Below are 16,097 nucleotides of genomic sequence, written 5' to 3' on the forward strand. Positions count from 1 at the left end.
CCACGACCTGAGCTGAACTCAAGAGTCAGAAGCTCAACCGACTGAGCCACCCAGGCATCCCTATTTTCAAGTAAACTCTATGACACACGTGGGACTCGAACTCATAACCCTAAGATCAAGAGTCACATGCTCTACTGAATGAGCCAGCCAGGTGTCCCCTCCCTATTCTTTTTTTTTTTTTTTTTTAATTTTTTTAACGTTTTATTTTTGAGACAGAGAGAGACAAAGCATGAACGGGGGAGGGGCAGAAAGAGAGGGAGACACAGAATCCGAAGCAGGCTCCAGGCTCTGAGCCGTCATCCCAGAGCCCGATGCGGGGCTCGAACCCACGGACCGCGAGATCGTGACCTGAGCTGAAGTTGGACGCTTAACCGACTGAGCCACCCAGGCGCCCCTCCCTTCCCCATTCTTAACAAGGTCTCTCTAGCCAAGCCTTCCAACTTAGTGGCCAAAAAGCTCAAGGTAGTCCATTTTAGGTATATCTGCGGTAATGGTCTGCTTCTAGATTTTGCTAGATAATAAACCCAAAAGTGACTTTGAAGGAGTATTTGCTCCCAGGCTTCCCAGACTCTCTAGTCTGTGGGGAGAAGCCATTTCTAGACCAGGTAAAAGCAAGGCAGGGTCCAGGGATTTAGCTGGTCTCCTCACTCCACTGCAATCAAATTCCAGAAAGAAAACAGAACATGATTAGGATTTCACTCAAGAATGTGTCTTTATTGAAGAATTTGTAAGAAAAAAGGATGGACCCTCTGTAAAAAGAGGAGATGTTGCCTCCAAACAGCAGGGAGGAATGAGACCTGGGTGGCTTCCCAGAAGTCAGTGTTTCCAGCATGGCTCCCCTTTCCTGGCAAGCACTAGAGTGTGTCACACCATGACTAGTAATTCCTGTCCATCCCTATCAGCCTCTCCTCCCCCGTCCCACAACCCTGGATTCCCTACAGCCATTTACCAATGGCTTTCTGAAGGCCCAGGAATAGATGTGGGGTAGGCTTGCCTCTTTAATGGGATCAAACGGGTTTTGCTTTGGAAAATTCAAACAGGAATGTAAAACAGTTGAGCTCTTTGTAGTCCAACCAGAGATGACTGCATCCAACCCCTCTGAAGGGAGAGGGAGCAAAGAGTTTCCCTCCTGAATGTACACACTTGTGGGGTAAATGGACTAGATTGCAGTCTGCTGTTTATTAGCATGGAGAATGGAAACAGAAAAATATGTAACAACCATGTTAAAAGAGTCACTGAGTTCTAGAGGGCAGAGGGAGCTGAGGCTTCTGATTCCAACAAGTGCTCCTTCCTGCTAGCTACCCTGAAGTCCTGGGGATGGTCACTCCTCTCCAGCTGGGAGATTGTCCTCAATCCGCCTGATGAACCTCATCCGGATTTCTGTCACACCGTCTCCTTTCAGGGTGTCCTGGACAAACTTGGCCTCCACAGCCATCTGGACCTGGGGGACAGTGGGAAAATGAAGGGGCGGGTGCCTAGTTGCAGCCTCTGGGGAACCACAGGGGACAGGCTGTAGCTGACTCATCCATGGCAGTCCCAACAAGGGGGCTGGTTTCTCGCAAGGATAGGATTGCCAGTTCGTGTCCCTGTAGAAAGCAGTGGCCCCGATCTGTAAGGCTGACTTAACAAAGAGCACCCACAAATGAGACCTTTACCCAAATAAGCCAATCTGGGAATTTCCTGGGCTTTGGGGGCTGACAGCACTACTATCAGCAAGAATCATCACCATGTAGAAACATCCACCTTGGATCCTATGCTCAGCAGCGTCACATCTCAGGTAGCAAAGTGCTGAGGGGAGCCAAAGGCCTTTCTTTTCTCTCCTTCTCTCATTCCTTCAAACCTTTATCAAGCCCCTACTACATTTCAGGTGTCCCAGGAGGTAAAGAGCCGCACTCACCATTTCCAAGGCTCCCCGTAACACCCCACACAAGAGATTGGAATAAATAAGGGATGAGTGGTTATCGGGAAGTTCCACAAAGTCCACCAAGGGATTATTTTCCAAAATGAGGGAGAATTCGTCACCAGCTGGGCTCCAATTGGTGATGCTTGGAGTGATGCCCAAGTACATCTTGAACGCCACCTGTCAGGAACACATGACAGCACTATGTGGAAGAGGAGTAGGGACCGCACACCAGGGAAGGTGATGGGACTGGCAAAGGAGAACTAAATGGCTTGGGAACAAAACTGTGGCCTTTGCAAAACACTGGAGTTTTAGGCATTCAGGGCAAAAAAGACAAAGCATCTGTGCACAATTCCACACCCCGCTCCTTCAAGGCGTCATACAATTAGGCAACTTGCTGCCCACCTACACTTCTTCTGACGGGGTGGCTTCTCGGAACCAGCACATGAGAGGCCCGGTCCACTTCCTCGTCCTCTGTGCTACCTGAATCCTTCTTGAAAGCAAGTATGAGTCACTGTGGCAGAATTACTCTGAAGACATCCTTCCCTCTATCCACCCTCCTGATTCCAAACCCTCACACTGTCTCTTCACTATCAGCTCTCTGTAGGATTGGGGCCGGCATGCTCTCCAACAGAAAGAACCAACCTTTAGGCAACGGACGCCACAAAGCTAAAGGCGTTTTATCATTTATTATTAATTCTACCATACGTAATGTTAATATTATCAATAGTGACCATTTCCTATAAGCACACTAAGTTAAGTGTATTCGTTTTAATTGAATGCTCATGTTCATTATTTCCTTTACTTCTTACAATCACTCTGTGAGGCAGCTCTTATTTTCCTTTTTTAAAGATGAGGTAAGTGATAATTAAAAGGTTAAAAGCAACTTACCCTTAACTGGTAAGTACTGGAGCCAGAATTTGAAGCCAGGTTTGTCTGAATCCAAAGTCTGTATTCTTAACCCCCAGGCTGCTCTGCTACGTCTTCATAGTCAAGGAGACCTGGCTTTGACTTCAGTGGGGCTTTCATCCACACAGATGATCCCAACCACTCTTCCCTTTTCATAATCTGTGCTATTCCCAAACCACCAGGAAGACTCCTTTGACCAGACAGCTGCCTAACTAGTATTTTGGAATACTAAGGGCCTCTCTAAGGGAGATGGAGAGTGTGGTAAGCAGTGCCTCCCAATGACATCCCTCAGCACAACAAGGTGGCCCAGGATAATGACCTTGGCGATGACGTCTGCAGTTTCCCGAAAGTCGTGGCACCTTCCAACATTTGACCGTGCCAAGAAATCTTCTATCAGTCGGACTCCAATGTTATAGCCCCTGGGAAGAAAATAAGAGAACAGACTGTATTATGGAGTGTGAATGTCTTATGTCTGAACATAAGGCTGCTGGTGGTAAAGGGAAAATAGGGGACAATTCCAAAACATCTCAATACATGAGCTCAGTGGAAACTGTATCCAAAATATTGGTTACAAAAGAGAATCCTGTTCTGGGCTCTAAAGGACCATGCGGATTGTGCACTAGGGAGCCCCATTCTTGTCCCTCCCGCAGAGCAGCTCACTCACATTTTATCCAGCTGTTTATTCACATCTTCATCATTTTCATAGTCCTTGCATAGCTGGGTGACCAGGGCCCCATAGGTAAGGGTGAAAAGCTCAGAGCTCTAAAAGACATTCAAAAGACAGTCAGAACCAAGATGCACAAAAAACAAAGTTTAGTGAGTCTAGATCAGCCTCAATGCAGCTGTCAGGATTCAAAGGAAGGTCATCCGTGTATGGTGAGAAAGAACATCCTCCTCTATGGAGTGCCAACGAGTGTGGCTCCCCAGGGTCAAGGTGGCAGGGCTTCAGCCAGACCTACTACAGAACAGGTTGTAGAAGGCACTTCATGCATAGAGGAGTCACTCTTCCAACATATCAAGGTGGGTTTCTGCTAACCCAGGACCCCACCACAACCGCCAAGCTAAGCTTGGGTCACCAGAATCTGGGGTGGGAGCAGCAGTCATCCACTAGATACCATGAAAGACAGACCTGAAACAGACAGTTACAGATTAGCTTCTGTATGTTAGCAGGTGTGACCAATGGCTTCTCTACACCTAAGAATATCTGGGGTGTCCTGGCCTCAACTCACTCCCAGCGCCCCACCCACGAGCAGCAAGGACCCAGGGGCCTTGTCTGTGGGGAGGAAAGGAAGTCCTAGACAAAGTCCGCTGCTCTGATAATCCCCCTCCTAAGTCACCAAAATGAGGAAAAATAATGTTCCTCTTGACACAGAGCAAAAATGTTTCCAGGAATGGGGTCACTCTGAAAGGAGTCCAATCTTTTGTGTACCTGGAACACAGCCCTGATCTGGACTGGTTTCTACTACAACCACAGTTAAAATCACAGAATCCCTGTCTCAGATAAAGACTCCTGTCACCTACCTACCAAGAAACAGAGATGTGGAAGGGAAAGGATGACAAATGCCATGACTACAGAATGAAAGCAGGAGGTCAGGAGCTAAACACAGTGAAGAACATGCTAACAGCACATCTGGGGCAATGGATCCACACAGAAGGCAGGCTGAAAGATCAAGTCAGCCACCCAACCGCTCCCTTCTGAGTGGAAGCTCGTCAGACTTGGGGCAGAGCACCTTTCTGTCCTCAAGTCTTCTGGGGAAGAAAGTCCAAGTAATGTTAAAGCCCAGGCTCTCAGGACCTCAGTGCTCCTCACCTCGTCCCCCTGGCCTGGTGCTGAGGTCACTGCAAGAATGATAATGTGAGCCTTCTGCTCACATACTGCCTTCTACTTTTCATAGTCTCATTTTCCACCCCACCATAATTCTGTAAGGCAGAAAGGGCAGGGATTAATCTCATTTCAGAGATGAGGAAAACTGAGACTCAGAATGATTAAGTAATCTGCCCAAAGACAAACAGCTAATTATTGACAAAAGTAATTTTGGGAGACAAAAAACAAGAGTTTCTAAGCCAATATTCACTCTACCCACTGTTCCCCATAAGTTCAATATTAATAGCCCCCCTAAAAAATAACAAAAAACTTACCTGCACTAGAGAGTCAGAGAATCAGTTTCAGAACCAGGAGGCTTTTTGAACTAAACTAAAACAGTCAGATCAGGGTGTCTCCCAGAGACCATTTACCAAATATGGCAATTAAGGGGAAGCTATTAAGGAGGCCAATGATTTTTTAGTAAAGTTACGGGTTTGGCACTAGAATGGCTTGGACATGAATGGATGGAGACAATCCAGCAGTTACCAGTCTATCGAGTTGGCACCACTGCATTAAATCAGGAGAGCTTTCCTTCCATTATTAATGAGCCTTTGGATAGAGACTCCAATGGCCTCAGCCCACCATAATGCCAAGTAACATGCATATCACAATGTTATCAAGCACCTTATACACGCAGCAGCCCCCAATTTACCAATAAAAAAAATCAAGGTTCTAAACAGATCTGTCCATGGTCACAGAATCAATATGCCTGGGATTTGGGAATGAGATTCCTGACCCAGGTTCTCCACACTCTCTCTTAATTTGCAATTCTGTCTCCATCTCTGATTATGAACCAAGCCCACTTGAACAGTGTGCAATGTAAATACATCACTTAAAGGTCTTCATACTTTAAAAATAGGAGTGGAGCTGTGGCACAGAAAAAAGTCATCCATTCAATGTCTACTATGTACCAGAGATTATCTAATAGGAGGGTGATACATAATAAATTGAATAAAATATATGGTTTGCCAGATGATGATAAGAGCTATGGACAAAAAGCCAGCAAAGGATACACACACGCAGAGAGGGAGAGGGAAAGGGAGAGGGAAAGGGAGAGGGAGAGGGAGAGGGAGAGAGGGAGAGGGAGAGAGGGAGAGGGAGACAGAGAGAGAGAGACAGAGAGAGAGAGAAAAGGGGAGGGAGAGAGAAAGAGGTGTCAATTTTAAATAGGATAGTCAGAGAAGGCCTAGTAAGGTGATATTTGTGCAAAGACCTGAAGGAAGTAAGGCTATGCCATGAAGAAACCTGGGTGAAAAGATTGTAGGAAGCAAGTGCAAAGACACTGACATGGGAGTATGTCTGCCATGTTTGAGAAACAGCTAAGAGACCAATGTGATTTGACAGGAATGAATAAAAGAGAAAACAGAAGAGGAAGACAGGTTACTGCTGACCTGGGTTTTCAGTCCTTGTGACCCTTACGACAAAAGGTTTCATGGGACCTTAAAGGTCAGCTAATTCAATTGATCCAACTTCTTCATTGAACATAATAACCACATTCTCCTTCCCAACAAAAACATGAATCTCTTCTGCAACATTTTTAAGTGCTTTAATTATGTTTAGTAACAAGGGCCATTTACATTTATAAAATCTTCAGAATGCCTTTCATTAATCCTAATAACAACCAGGAGTTTAGCAAACATCATCCATCCCCATTTTATAGGTGACAGGTTAAGTAACTGAGATTCAGTCTTCTTAATAGTTGAGCACTGTCCTGTAAAAAGTTATGTGATCGAAGCCATCACTTAGTATTTTGGAACATCAGTTTTTTTCACATCTGTACAATGGTGACAATACTATCTGCCCTCGAGGGCTACAATGAGATATATATAGGGCACCTGCTGCATAGTACCTACACAAGAAGTACAGTACCTACAAAAGAAGTAGATGCTGTTATTTTTTATTCTTTTTTTTTTTTTTTTAACGTTTATTTATTTTTGAGACAGAGAGAGGACAGAGTATGAACGGGGGAGGGTCAGAGAGAGGGAGACACAGAATCGGAAGCAGGCTCCAGGCTCTGAGCTGTCAGCACAGAGCCCGACGTGGGGCTCGAACTCACGGACCGCGAGATCATGACCTGAGCCGAAGTCGGCCGCTTAACCGACTGAGCCACCCAGGCGCCCCTGTTATTTTTTATTCTTAAACTAGTTCTCTGTAGTGTGCTATCAGAGAGTATCCTGAATTGGTTTGAGGGAGATTTTTGAATCAATATAAAGAACTTTGTAATAACTAATAAGGCAAAGAGAAAGAATAATGGGTTTATGGGGCACCTGGGTGGCTCAGTCAAACCTCTGACTCTTGGTTTTGGCTCAGGTCATGATCTCGTGGTTGGTAAGTTCGAGCCCTGCATCGAGCTCTGTGCTGACAGTGCGGAGCCTGCTTGGGATTCTCTCTCTCCCCTTCTCTCTCTGCCCCTTTCCTGCTCATGCTCTCTCTCCCTCTGACTCTCTCTCTCTCTCAAGATAAATAAACTTTAAAAAATTAAAAAGAAAGAAAGAAAGAAAGAAAGAAAGAAAAGAAAGAAAAGGAAAAAGAAAGAAAGAAAGAAAGAAAGAAAGAAAGAAAGAAAGAAAGAAAGAAGGAATGAATGAATACTGGGTTTGTAGTCAGAAGACCGGATTCTGAGTCTGGACTGCCACTTACTAGCTGTGGGATTTTAGGTAAGTCACTTTACTTTGCTAAATCTCAATCCCCTCACACAAACACGGGCAACAGTAAAATCTGTCATGCTGGAGGATCTAATGAGATAACGGACTTTAAATGTTTTGCAGACCAAGAAACCACAGAATAGCCAATATGATCTCCAAGTATTATAGGCACAACCTGAGCAGAGCAAGTAAAGCCAAGCCCTACTTCAGGTGAGCTACTGTACTTGATGGTTTTCAAAGCCTTTTCAGTTAGTGCCCCGGACAAACAAATCTTCCTAGGGGGGCCGATCTTTGGAGCTAATGCTCCAAGAGTCACGTTTACTATTTTTATCAACACAAATAATTCAGTGTGACTGCCCCAAGCAGCTGGGAATGAAGGTCAGTAACAGGAGGGAGTTGATCCCTCTCTCTTACCCTCCGGCCTCCTGTATGGAGATTCTGAGTGCTGCCACTGAAGTAGTAACCCACCTGAGCACTAGACAATACAGCCACTGGGGTTGGGTTACTAGTAACACAACACAAAATAAAGTTGGGTTTGACTGTCCATGGAATTCAAGAACCAAACACTGTACAGACACATAAAGGCTAATATCTGTACAAACAAGGATGCTTGCTAGCTGACATTTACCGAGTGCCAACTGTGTTGAGGGGACTGTCACACTGCTAGCTTTTCATGCATGATGTCAATGAACTCTCAGAACAACCCCATGACAGATACTATTACTACCCTTTCGAATCTATTTTTTAAAGATGGTGAAACTGATGCTTACAACAATGAAGGTCACACAGTCAGTAAGCAGTTAGGCCGGGACAGTACTACACCCCTGTGTTATATACTTTTCTGCCTCTCTCATAGCATGTGCTTCTCAAGGTCAGGGACTAGGACTGCATCTCTGCACTTCTCCCAACACCTAGCACAGAGCCACCCATATAGTTAGGGCTCAGGAAAAGTTTGCCAGATACATGGGCTGTTTCTGCTCACACAGACTAAAAGCAGAGGTCTAGTTCCTTGGGTATATTAATCATTTAAGTCTTGGAGGGTTTAAGTGGGAACACAGTAATTAGCAGAAGGTTGGGCCAACTGGGAAGAGGGCTGCTAGAGGGAGAGACCTCCCCCAGGAGGAGAGGAGCATACCAAAACCAGGTGGCCAGCAAAAGGATCATGTGACAGGCCCTTAAGTAGGCAGCAGCAGGAAATTAATGAGAGGGTGCCCCAAACCTTCATGTCATTCATTCACTAAATATTGATTCCCTAGAGCCAAGCATCATCCCAGATGCTGGGAACAGAGCAATGGACAAAACAAATCCTTGCTCTGGTGGTTACATTTTCATGGGGAAGACTGAAAAGAAACAAGTATATAATTTATAAAGGAATAGCGCCATGAAGAAAAACAGAGTAGAGTAAGAGGACAGAAAACTAGTCAGGTAGTCAGGAAAGGTCTCTTCAGAGGAGGTGACATTTGAGTAACTGCGAATGAAGTAGGGAGTAGCTACATGAGGGTTAGGGTTACTCATTGGGGGAAGGAAGTTCTAAGCAGAGACACTAGCAGTTGCAAAAGCCTTGAGGCAGGAGTGTGCTGCTCCCCTCCCTAATTCTCCCCTCACCAAAGCAGAATGAACACGGAGGGGGTTGCTGCTGGTGTTAAGGGTAGAACCTGGAGGTTCCTGTTTAAAATGGTATTAAAAGGGCACCTGGGTGGTTCGGTCGGCATGGAGCCTGCTTCAGAATTTCTGTCTCCCTCTCTCTCAATATTTAAATATAAACAAATAAATAAAATGGTATTAAATATTTCAATAGGGATTTCAGGTTTAAAAAAAGTACAAAACAAAACTAAGATATGAAAACGAAGCATCTCCTCATATCTTAGGAAAAGAGGAAACAAACATTTCATGTCCCATACATTGTACACTGTTATCTCACTTAATCTTAAGTAGGCATCATTGTCCCCAATTTATAAATAAGGAAATTGAGGATCAAACAAGACTTGAGAATTCCAACAATGTCCATGCTTCTTCCCCTACATGACAGTTTCCTAGTAAAATATACTTTTTTTCTTTTTAACTCCTTGATATTTTCTCCAAAACAGGAATTCTTAACCTGTGATCCATGGAGGATCTTCAGGGACCCACAAATCCCCCCAAAATGTAAACAAGTGTCCATGTACATGTCTGTCAATTTAACATTTCTGGGGAGGGGCACCTGGGTGGCTCAGTTGGTTAAGTGTCTGACTCTTGGTTTCAGCTCAGGTCATGATCTCATGGTTTGAGTTTGAGCCCCGTGTAGAGCTCTGCACCATTAGAGATTCTCTCTCCTTCTCTCTCTGCCCCTACCCTGCCCATACTCTCTCGCTCAAAATAAATAAATAAACTAAAAAAAAAAATCTGGGGAGGCGATCCATTGGTATCAGCAGCTTCTCAAAAGGGGTCTGAAAAAAAAAGTCAGGTACTACTTTGGAGTGTTAGGGCCTCCTGTGGCCCATTTTTGGTGGCTGTTCCTAGTGTAAGATGCCAAGGTATAAGGGATGTTTAATCACCCCGCTAGAGCTGAGTGTCAACAAAGGGCCCCTGATTGAGTTTCCAAATCGGGAAAGAAAGATAGCATGGGCAATTCTGGAGGAGGTAAGAATATGGCAAAGAAAAACACCTGGCAAGAGGTCCCCTTAATTTGGAGGAAAGCGTCATCTACCTTACTTTCCAGGTCAGGCTGCCACCTGCAACCAAACTTTACCAGACTACATGGTGTCCCACTATTCCCAGGGCAAGAAAGGAGTCCCCCCGCCCCTCACCAGAGAGGTACCACTTACTGCCACCCTGCCTACTCCTCCAAATAAAAGTTCCTTTCTGGCAGGATCAGTATCGGAGCATCTCTTACCATCCCCAGAGCACAGTGTGAGAGACAGTAGGGCCCAGTAGTCTGAAACTTGGAAGTTCTACAGAGACATGAGTTCAAATCCTAACTCTTCCTAGATGTAAATTTGGGGAAGTTATGTAACCTCTCGGAGCCGTAAAACTGCGGTAACATTATCTACCTGAGAGAGTTACTTAGCGAATTAAATGACACCGTGTACGTAAAGTGCCTGGCTCGGTGCCTAACACACAGTAAGAGAGCAATAGTGGTAGTTACTATTACCGTCGTCGCTGTTGGTCTAGCACACGGCGGCTCTCAGGCGTCGGGGGAGGGATCTCTGAGCTACTCCAGCGGCCCTGCAACCTGCTTCAGGCCCGGGACGTCCCCGGCGTGACTCTCCCCTCCAGGCCCACAGGCAGCCCCCTCCTCCTTCCTTCCTGCGAAAGCACTTTGCGCTCATAGGAGACCCTTTTCCAATTGCGCCCCGCGCCGGGCCCCTTCCCCAGAACGCCTCCATTCCGCCCCGCTCGCCGAGGTCACGCGCTCCGAGTTACCATTTTCTTGCTCTCGGTGCCACGGTTCGCCTGCCTAGACATGGTGCCGGCCGCCGGACCCCGCCTCGCCACAGACCTGCTCGGCGACCCCTCTGGACACCGCTCCACCCAGCCGCGGCCCCTCAGCCTTCGGGACTGACCGGCACCAACTCACCGCGCCTGCGCGGCCTGCCGCGGGGCACCACGGGACTCGTGGTCCGGCGGATGAGGATAATTCCCGCCCGGTAAACGTCAGACTACAACACCCAACCGCTCCGTTGGCAGCCCCGCTGGACTACAAGTCCCAGAGTGCTTCGCGCGGCTGACTCTCTTAGAGCCTGGCTCCCCGAGGGCTACATTATAGCCGCTGGGTGGCGTCCGGAGCTTGCGGGAATCTTGTGTAGTCCACACACTTCCCTTCCGCCCACCCCCTCACCCTCACAGATGCTCCGCAAATTCCTCTCTTGTTGGGTTGGTCTTGGAAAGTCCCCCTTTCGAACTAGCTTCTTCCGCTCTTGCTGCAATTCAGAGCCAGAAGCTCCCAGGATGTCCCAGAAAACTAGCTACGGCTCATACACAAATCTGGCTTCTTACTGCAAAAATATTTAATGAGAACCTATGTGCCAAGCATTTCACTAGTGTTTTTTTTCAAACTGTCATTTGTTCCCAAACTCCAAAAGCAGCCAGTACCTGCATCCTACCACTGTGGCCTCATGATGGAATATCCAGTCTGTTTGCTAAAATTCAGGTCACTTTGTCTCCCTCCCCTTCCCCAAGAACTACACTGCCTGGTCCCTGGAAAAGAAAGATCGCCAGCGTTGGTAGCAGCCAGTCCCGGATTTTAATCTCAGCTTTGCCATTTTAGGCAAGTTGCTGGATCTCTTTCAGTTGTTGTGAAGATTGGTGAGACACAAGTGCGGAGCACTTGGTCACAAAATAAATGTGCATTCCCTTTCTTCCAGACACTCTCTAAAAACAGCCAACAGGTCCCAGAAACACCAGGGGAATGTGCTGGCCACACCCTCACCATCACCAAGGGAAGTCCTACAGTCCCTGACCATAGCTCTTCGGTTTCAGCTCCAGCCATCCCCTCTGGCCAGTCAGTTGTAAGCAGGTTGGCCTGGGAGTCCCTGAGCACCCTCTCCTCACTTAAGCCTGGTAGCCTGACTCTGTAAGCAGCTGCATTCTAGCCCCTAGCCTTCACCATGACAACCAGTCCGCCCAGACGTGAGCCAGCCCGGCTGGGGAAGACTGGGGAGGCCCAGGCTGCTCCGGCTAAAGGCCAGTTCCCAAGATTCTCCCAGTCTCTCCCTCAGGGTGCAGGACCAATCGTTATTATACCCTTCTCCCTGTGACAAAGACATTCTGGGGCCTCCCTAGAGGCAGTGACCTTTGACTCTCCCTCCTGTGTCAGTGCCTTGGCTGAGAGTTCTGGGAAGGAACTGGAGGGCTGGGCTGTGGCAGGGGAGGAGGCAGGGGGTCAGCTAGCCCCCAGCGGCCAGCGCAGCCAGGGAAGAACCTCCTGCATTCCCAGGAGAGAGGACAGCTGAGGTGAAAGCTGCAGTTGGCTGGTCTGTCTGTCGGTCTGGGCTCCTCCCTGCCGGCTGCCCTTGGCTGCCCACAGAAACCTGAGTCACAGTCACGGCCAGCCGCCCGACCCCACCCAGACTGCTGTCAGGCAGGGTGGTTCTGGAGAAGCTGAAGGCGGAGCCTTTCCCTGCCCATCTTATGACCTCTGAGATTCTTCTTCTGCCTGTGACTGCTCCTTTTGGTGTCTTTTTCTCTGGGACTCCTCCTTCCAGTGGCACAAGTCCTGAATTAAGGATGGGGGAGGGTCCATTTTAAGCTGATTTATAGGGTCTCCTCCCTCACTCAGATGTGAACCTAAACCTCCTTAGACAGCTGCTCCAAGGGCTCTCGGTACAGCTCCCATCATTCCCAAATCCCAATCCTTCTCAACCACTGCTCAGGGCCAGACATCTCAGAACACTAGGCACCTACTCCTCACCCTTGTCTCCTTCTCCCTAGAAAAAAATGTAGCAGGGACAGCTTCCCATTCCTAGCAGGGGCTCTAGGCAAAGACCCTTCCCAGGAATCCCAAACAGTGAGCCTGTTTGGTCCTGTATCTGAGTTCCTCCCCCTCCAGTCAGTCCCTGTCCCTTCCTGTCTCCAAGCTGGTGGGAGGGAGGCCTTATTGCCGCTGGTGTCACCACTGACCTTGAGGACATTCCCCACCCTCAGCCTCGAGGAGTGGGCCTGGAGGGCTCCCCAGGAGAGTGGTATGGGTCTCTAACCCATTCACCATGCTGTGCCTTGGGGTGGGGTGGGAGTGAGAGTCTGGTGTCTGTTCTCTCTGCTGCCCCCAGTATGAGGCCCCTCCCACTTCCTATTTTGTGAGTGTGGAGGCAGCCTCCTGGGCCTTCCTCCTGATTCATATCTCTGTGTCAAATCTCCCAGTGATTTCCTTCACCCCTCCATCAGTTTCGTCCTGGACCCTGCCCCACCAAACCCAGGAGGTTGTAAATGCTCTTGCTCCTGCCCTCCCCCTGGGGGATCGGGAAGGGGACTTATTTCTGATCCCTGCCCCCTAGCTCAAGCCCAGCCTCGTGGTGAGAGGAACAGCTCATTCGTGCCTGTTTCCGAGGAGGAGGGACTGCCCTGGGTGGTAAGGGAGTCACAGGGGAGCCAACAGAGTTCCTTGCCCCTCACCAAAGCGGGCAAGGCATCCTATTGGGGCTTCAGTCCTTGATATTTCAAGTATCTCACTTCTTCCTTCTCTGGGATGTCTAATATATGGGGGTAGAGGCACGTGAGGCTCCCAGATGCTGTCATCCAGCCCCAAACTTGGAGAGACACACATACTCTAAACCTTCTCAGTTGCTAGCACTTGGGACCTGCCAGGGATCCTGATCAGTCAGGGACTAAATGGAGAGGAGCCCACTCCATCTCTCCGTTTGTTTGCTTTGACTTAATCACAGGACACTGGTGCACGCACTCCTGGTTCCCCTTAGCCATCCTCCCAAGACTCATCCTGGACCCATCAACTGTACAGGAAGCCTTCTGGGGCTGGCTGGGAGAAACGTCCATCAGGTTGGCTAACTCCCAGATGGTCTGCTGGTCCCCACCACTAGCATCTTGTGAGGGGGTACGGGCGCCTCCACCCTCAGTCTAGAGAAGAGTTCCTCTGCGTTGGCACTGTCGACATTTTGGGCCTAATGATGCTTTGTTCTGAGCATTGTAGGATGTTAAACAGCATCTCTGGTGTCTAAGAACTAGATGCCAGTGATACCCCCAGTTCTGACAACCAAAAGTTCCCCTAAATATTGCCAAATGTTCTCTGGGGGACAAAATTGCCTCTGGTTGAGAATGACTGACATAGGCTAATACCACACACTGTCTCTTTGCCATGAGTTCCTCAAAGTCAGTCCCGGATCATTAGACACAATAGAGAATTTCCAGTTCTAAAGCAGTGCTCACCCCTCCCCTTGCAAAGAAACTTTCACGACTCCCCACGGTCGTCATCTACATGATGTCAATTGGCATTCAGACCCTCTTATATAGACCATCCCTGGCCTCTCTTTTCATCTTTAGCTACCGTTTATTTCCTCCTCCACTACTCTTGAGGTCTAGCTAATGAAGGTATCTCACTGTTCCCACCCTCACTGAAGACCCAGGTTGTTCATCCTCAAGATCTACCCTAGAGGGCTCTCCCCCTGTTGGGTTTCGTTCATGAATCCTGGCTCAGGGTAGGCCTGTTCAATTCTGGAAAATGCAGGCCCTGAGTCCTCTGACCTCATAAAGAGCAGTCCTGGACTCCATCATCCACATGGTCCCCTCACTTTGCAGATGGGATGGCTGACAACAGAGATCTGCTCCTCCTCCTAGTCTGCTTTTATGCTTAAAACTCCACCACCACCACCACCATCATCATCATCATCATCTTTATTTATTGCACACATTTTATATGCCAGGCTCTGTGCTAAGCATCTCATCTGCATTGCCTTATTTAAACTTTACAATGACCCCATGATACCTCATGGTACTATCATTTTCCTGATTTTATAGGCGAGCAGACTGGGTTTCAGAAAAGTTAAGACACTAGCTTAACGTCAGCAGCTCCATTTGCAGGCTTTCCATCATCATCATGTTCTAATGATTTGGGGCCAGAGGGAGCACTATTCCCTCCCCCACCCTTCCAAGAGAGTTTAGGTCCCCAACTACTCACTCCTCCTAGTCAGGCTGCTCCTAGGTTGCCTGAGACCCAGACCCTTTTGTCCCTCAACCCCCCTTGAAATGGCTGCTTTCTGGAGCTGTTCAAAGAAGAAGACACTGGCGGGAAAGAGGGGCAGGAGGCTTGCATCTCACTGGACCTAATCTCTGGACAATGGAGAACCAGAGAACTGACCTTCTGGAGGTCAGGACAAAGGGCAGGGAGGGGGTGGCAGGGCTCAGCTGTGCCTCCTCCTTCCTCCCCTCTGTCAATCCCTGCAGCACCATCATCGATCCACCTTTCCCAGCAAGCTCCCCCCTCGCTTCTCAGGCTGGCCAGACTTGGCTTGAGGCCCCACCTCCGCTGGCACCAACAAGGGGATTGGGGGATCCACCGCGAAGAGCTTGTGAGCAGGACTATTTGGGGGAGGGGAGTCAGAAGAGGCTTACTGCCTCCTCGACAGGCCACAGGGAAGAAAATCCTTCCGGGGAGATCGGAGGGGTCGCCCGATAGGGGTGGGGGAGGTTCAGGGCCAAGACCACCCAGTTTGGAGCTGGGAGGGACCCAGCAGATTAGAGACCTGAGTAAAGCATTGGTGCAGGCCTGTAATTACCCCTGAGGAGCAGGGAAGACACCAACCATAGGATACTGGAGGAAGGGCAGCAGCAAGGTTCCGGGCCTCTCCCATCCCAGCCATCCCCAGGAGAGAGAAAGCAGAGTCCTTTTAGGGGTCTCCTTGGGACCCTCCTTCAGGTCTCTCCACACCCCCGGGGTGGATTTGGTTTGAGGTGGGGTTGGGGGAGAATTTGGATTTGAAGCTAGCGCCAAGGCCCCGGGGCCCCGGAGCCGGAGCCTCCAGGTTCCAGGGTGGGATTGGGGGCTCCCATGCCCGCTCCCCTCGACTCCCCCCAGTCCTAGCCGCGGGTGAGTCACCGGAGCGCTCCCTACATAGTCTTCTCTCGCTGTGGCGCGTACCAACGCGCGGCCGCAGGGGGAGTCACAGGGACCCGCGTCCTCAGGGAGCCGTGGCGTCCCCTCCGCCACGGCCGCAGGAGAGGCGTCCCCAGCTCGAGGGCCCGCGCTCCAGGGCGGAGGCGGGGCGGGGCGCGCGGGGCGGGCGCGCGGCGGCTCGGTCCCTGGACGCTGAGGCGGAGACCTCCCCGCGTCGTACTTGGTACGCGCCAGCGG

The 16,097-nt window shown here is 49.1% G+C and overlaps 1 protein-coding gene across 4 annotated transcripts; it reads right to left on the reverse strand.

Moving 5' to 3' along the window:
- Positions 1-687: 687 nt before the first annotated feature.
- On the reverse strand, positions 688-11,819 carry TRAPPC3 (trafficking protein particle complex subunit 3). 4 transcript variants are annotated; one of them, XM_042952028.1, is made up of 6 exons: positions 10,721-10,901; positions 10,449-10,603; positions 3,474-3,571; positions 3,129-3,228; positions 1,898-2,080; positions 688-1,441 (listed from the first exon to the last, which is right to left on the reverse strand). In XM_042952028.1, coding segments are annotated over exons 3-6 (405 nt in total). In that variant the 5' UTR covers positions 3,476-3,571; positions 10,449-10,603; positions 10,721-10,901; the 3' UTR covers positions 688-1,321. The 4 variants fall into 4 exon arrangements, with proteins under 4 accessions (XP_042807962.1, XP_042807961.1, XP_042807960.1 ...); XM_042952027.1 differs by lacking the exons at positions 10,449-10,603; positions 10,721-10,901 and adding an exon at positions 11,758-11,819; XM_042952026.1 differs by lacking the exon at positions 10,449-10,603.
- Positions 11,820-16,097: the final 4,278 nt, after the last annotated feature.

The sequence above is a fragment of the Panthera leo genome, chromosome C1 (genome assembly GCF_018350215.1).
Source record: "Panthera leo isolate Ple1 chromosome C1, P.leo_Ple1_pat1.1, whole genome shotgun sequence".
In the NCBI taxonomy this organism is placed as follows: Eukaryota; Metazoa; Chordata; class Mammalia; order Carnivora; family Felidae; genus Panthera; species Panthera leo.

Bases quoted from the DNA above. Each gene is read 5' to 3' on its own strand.
- TRAPPC3 (XM_042952026.1), bottom strand. From the start codon at position 10,762: ATGTCTAGGCAGGCGAACCGTGGCACCGAGAGCAAGAAAATG. The intron at 3,229-3,473 runs GTGAGTGAGCTG...TTTTCTTCCCAG, and splicing joins AATAAACAGCTGGATAAAAT to GGGCTATAACATTGGAGTCC. The intron at 1,442-1,897 runs GTGAGTGCGGCT...ACTGTCCCCCAG, and splicing joins TACGGGGAGCCTTGGAAATG to GTCCAGATGGCTGTGGAGGC.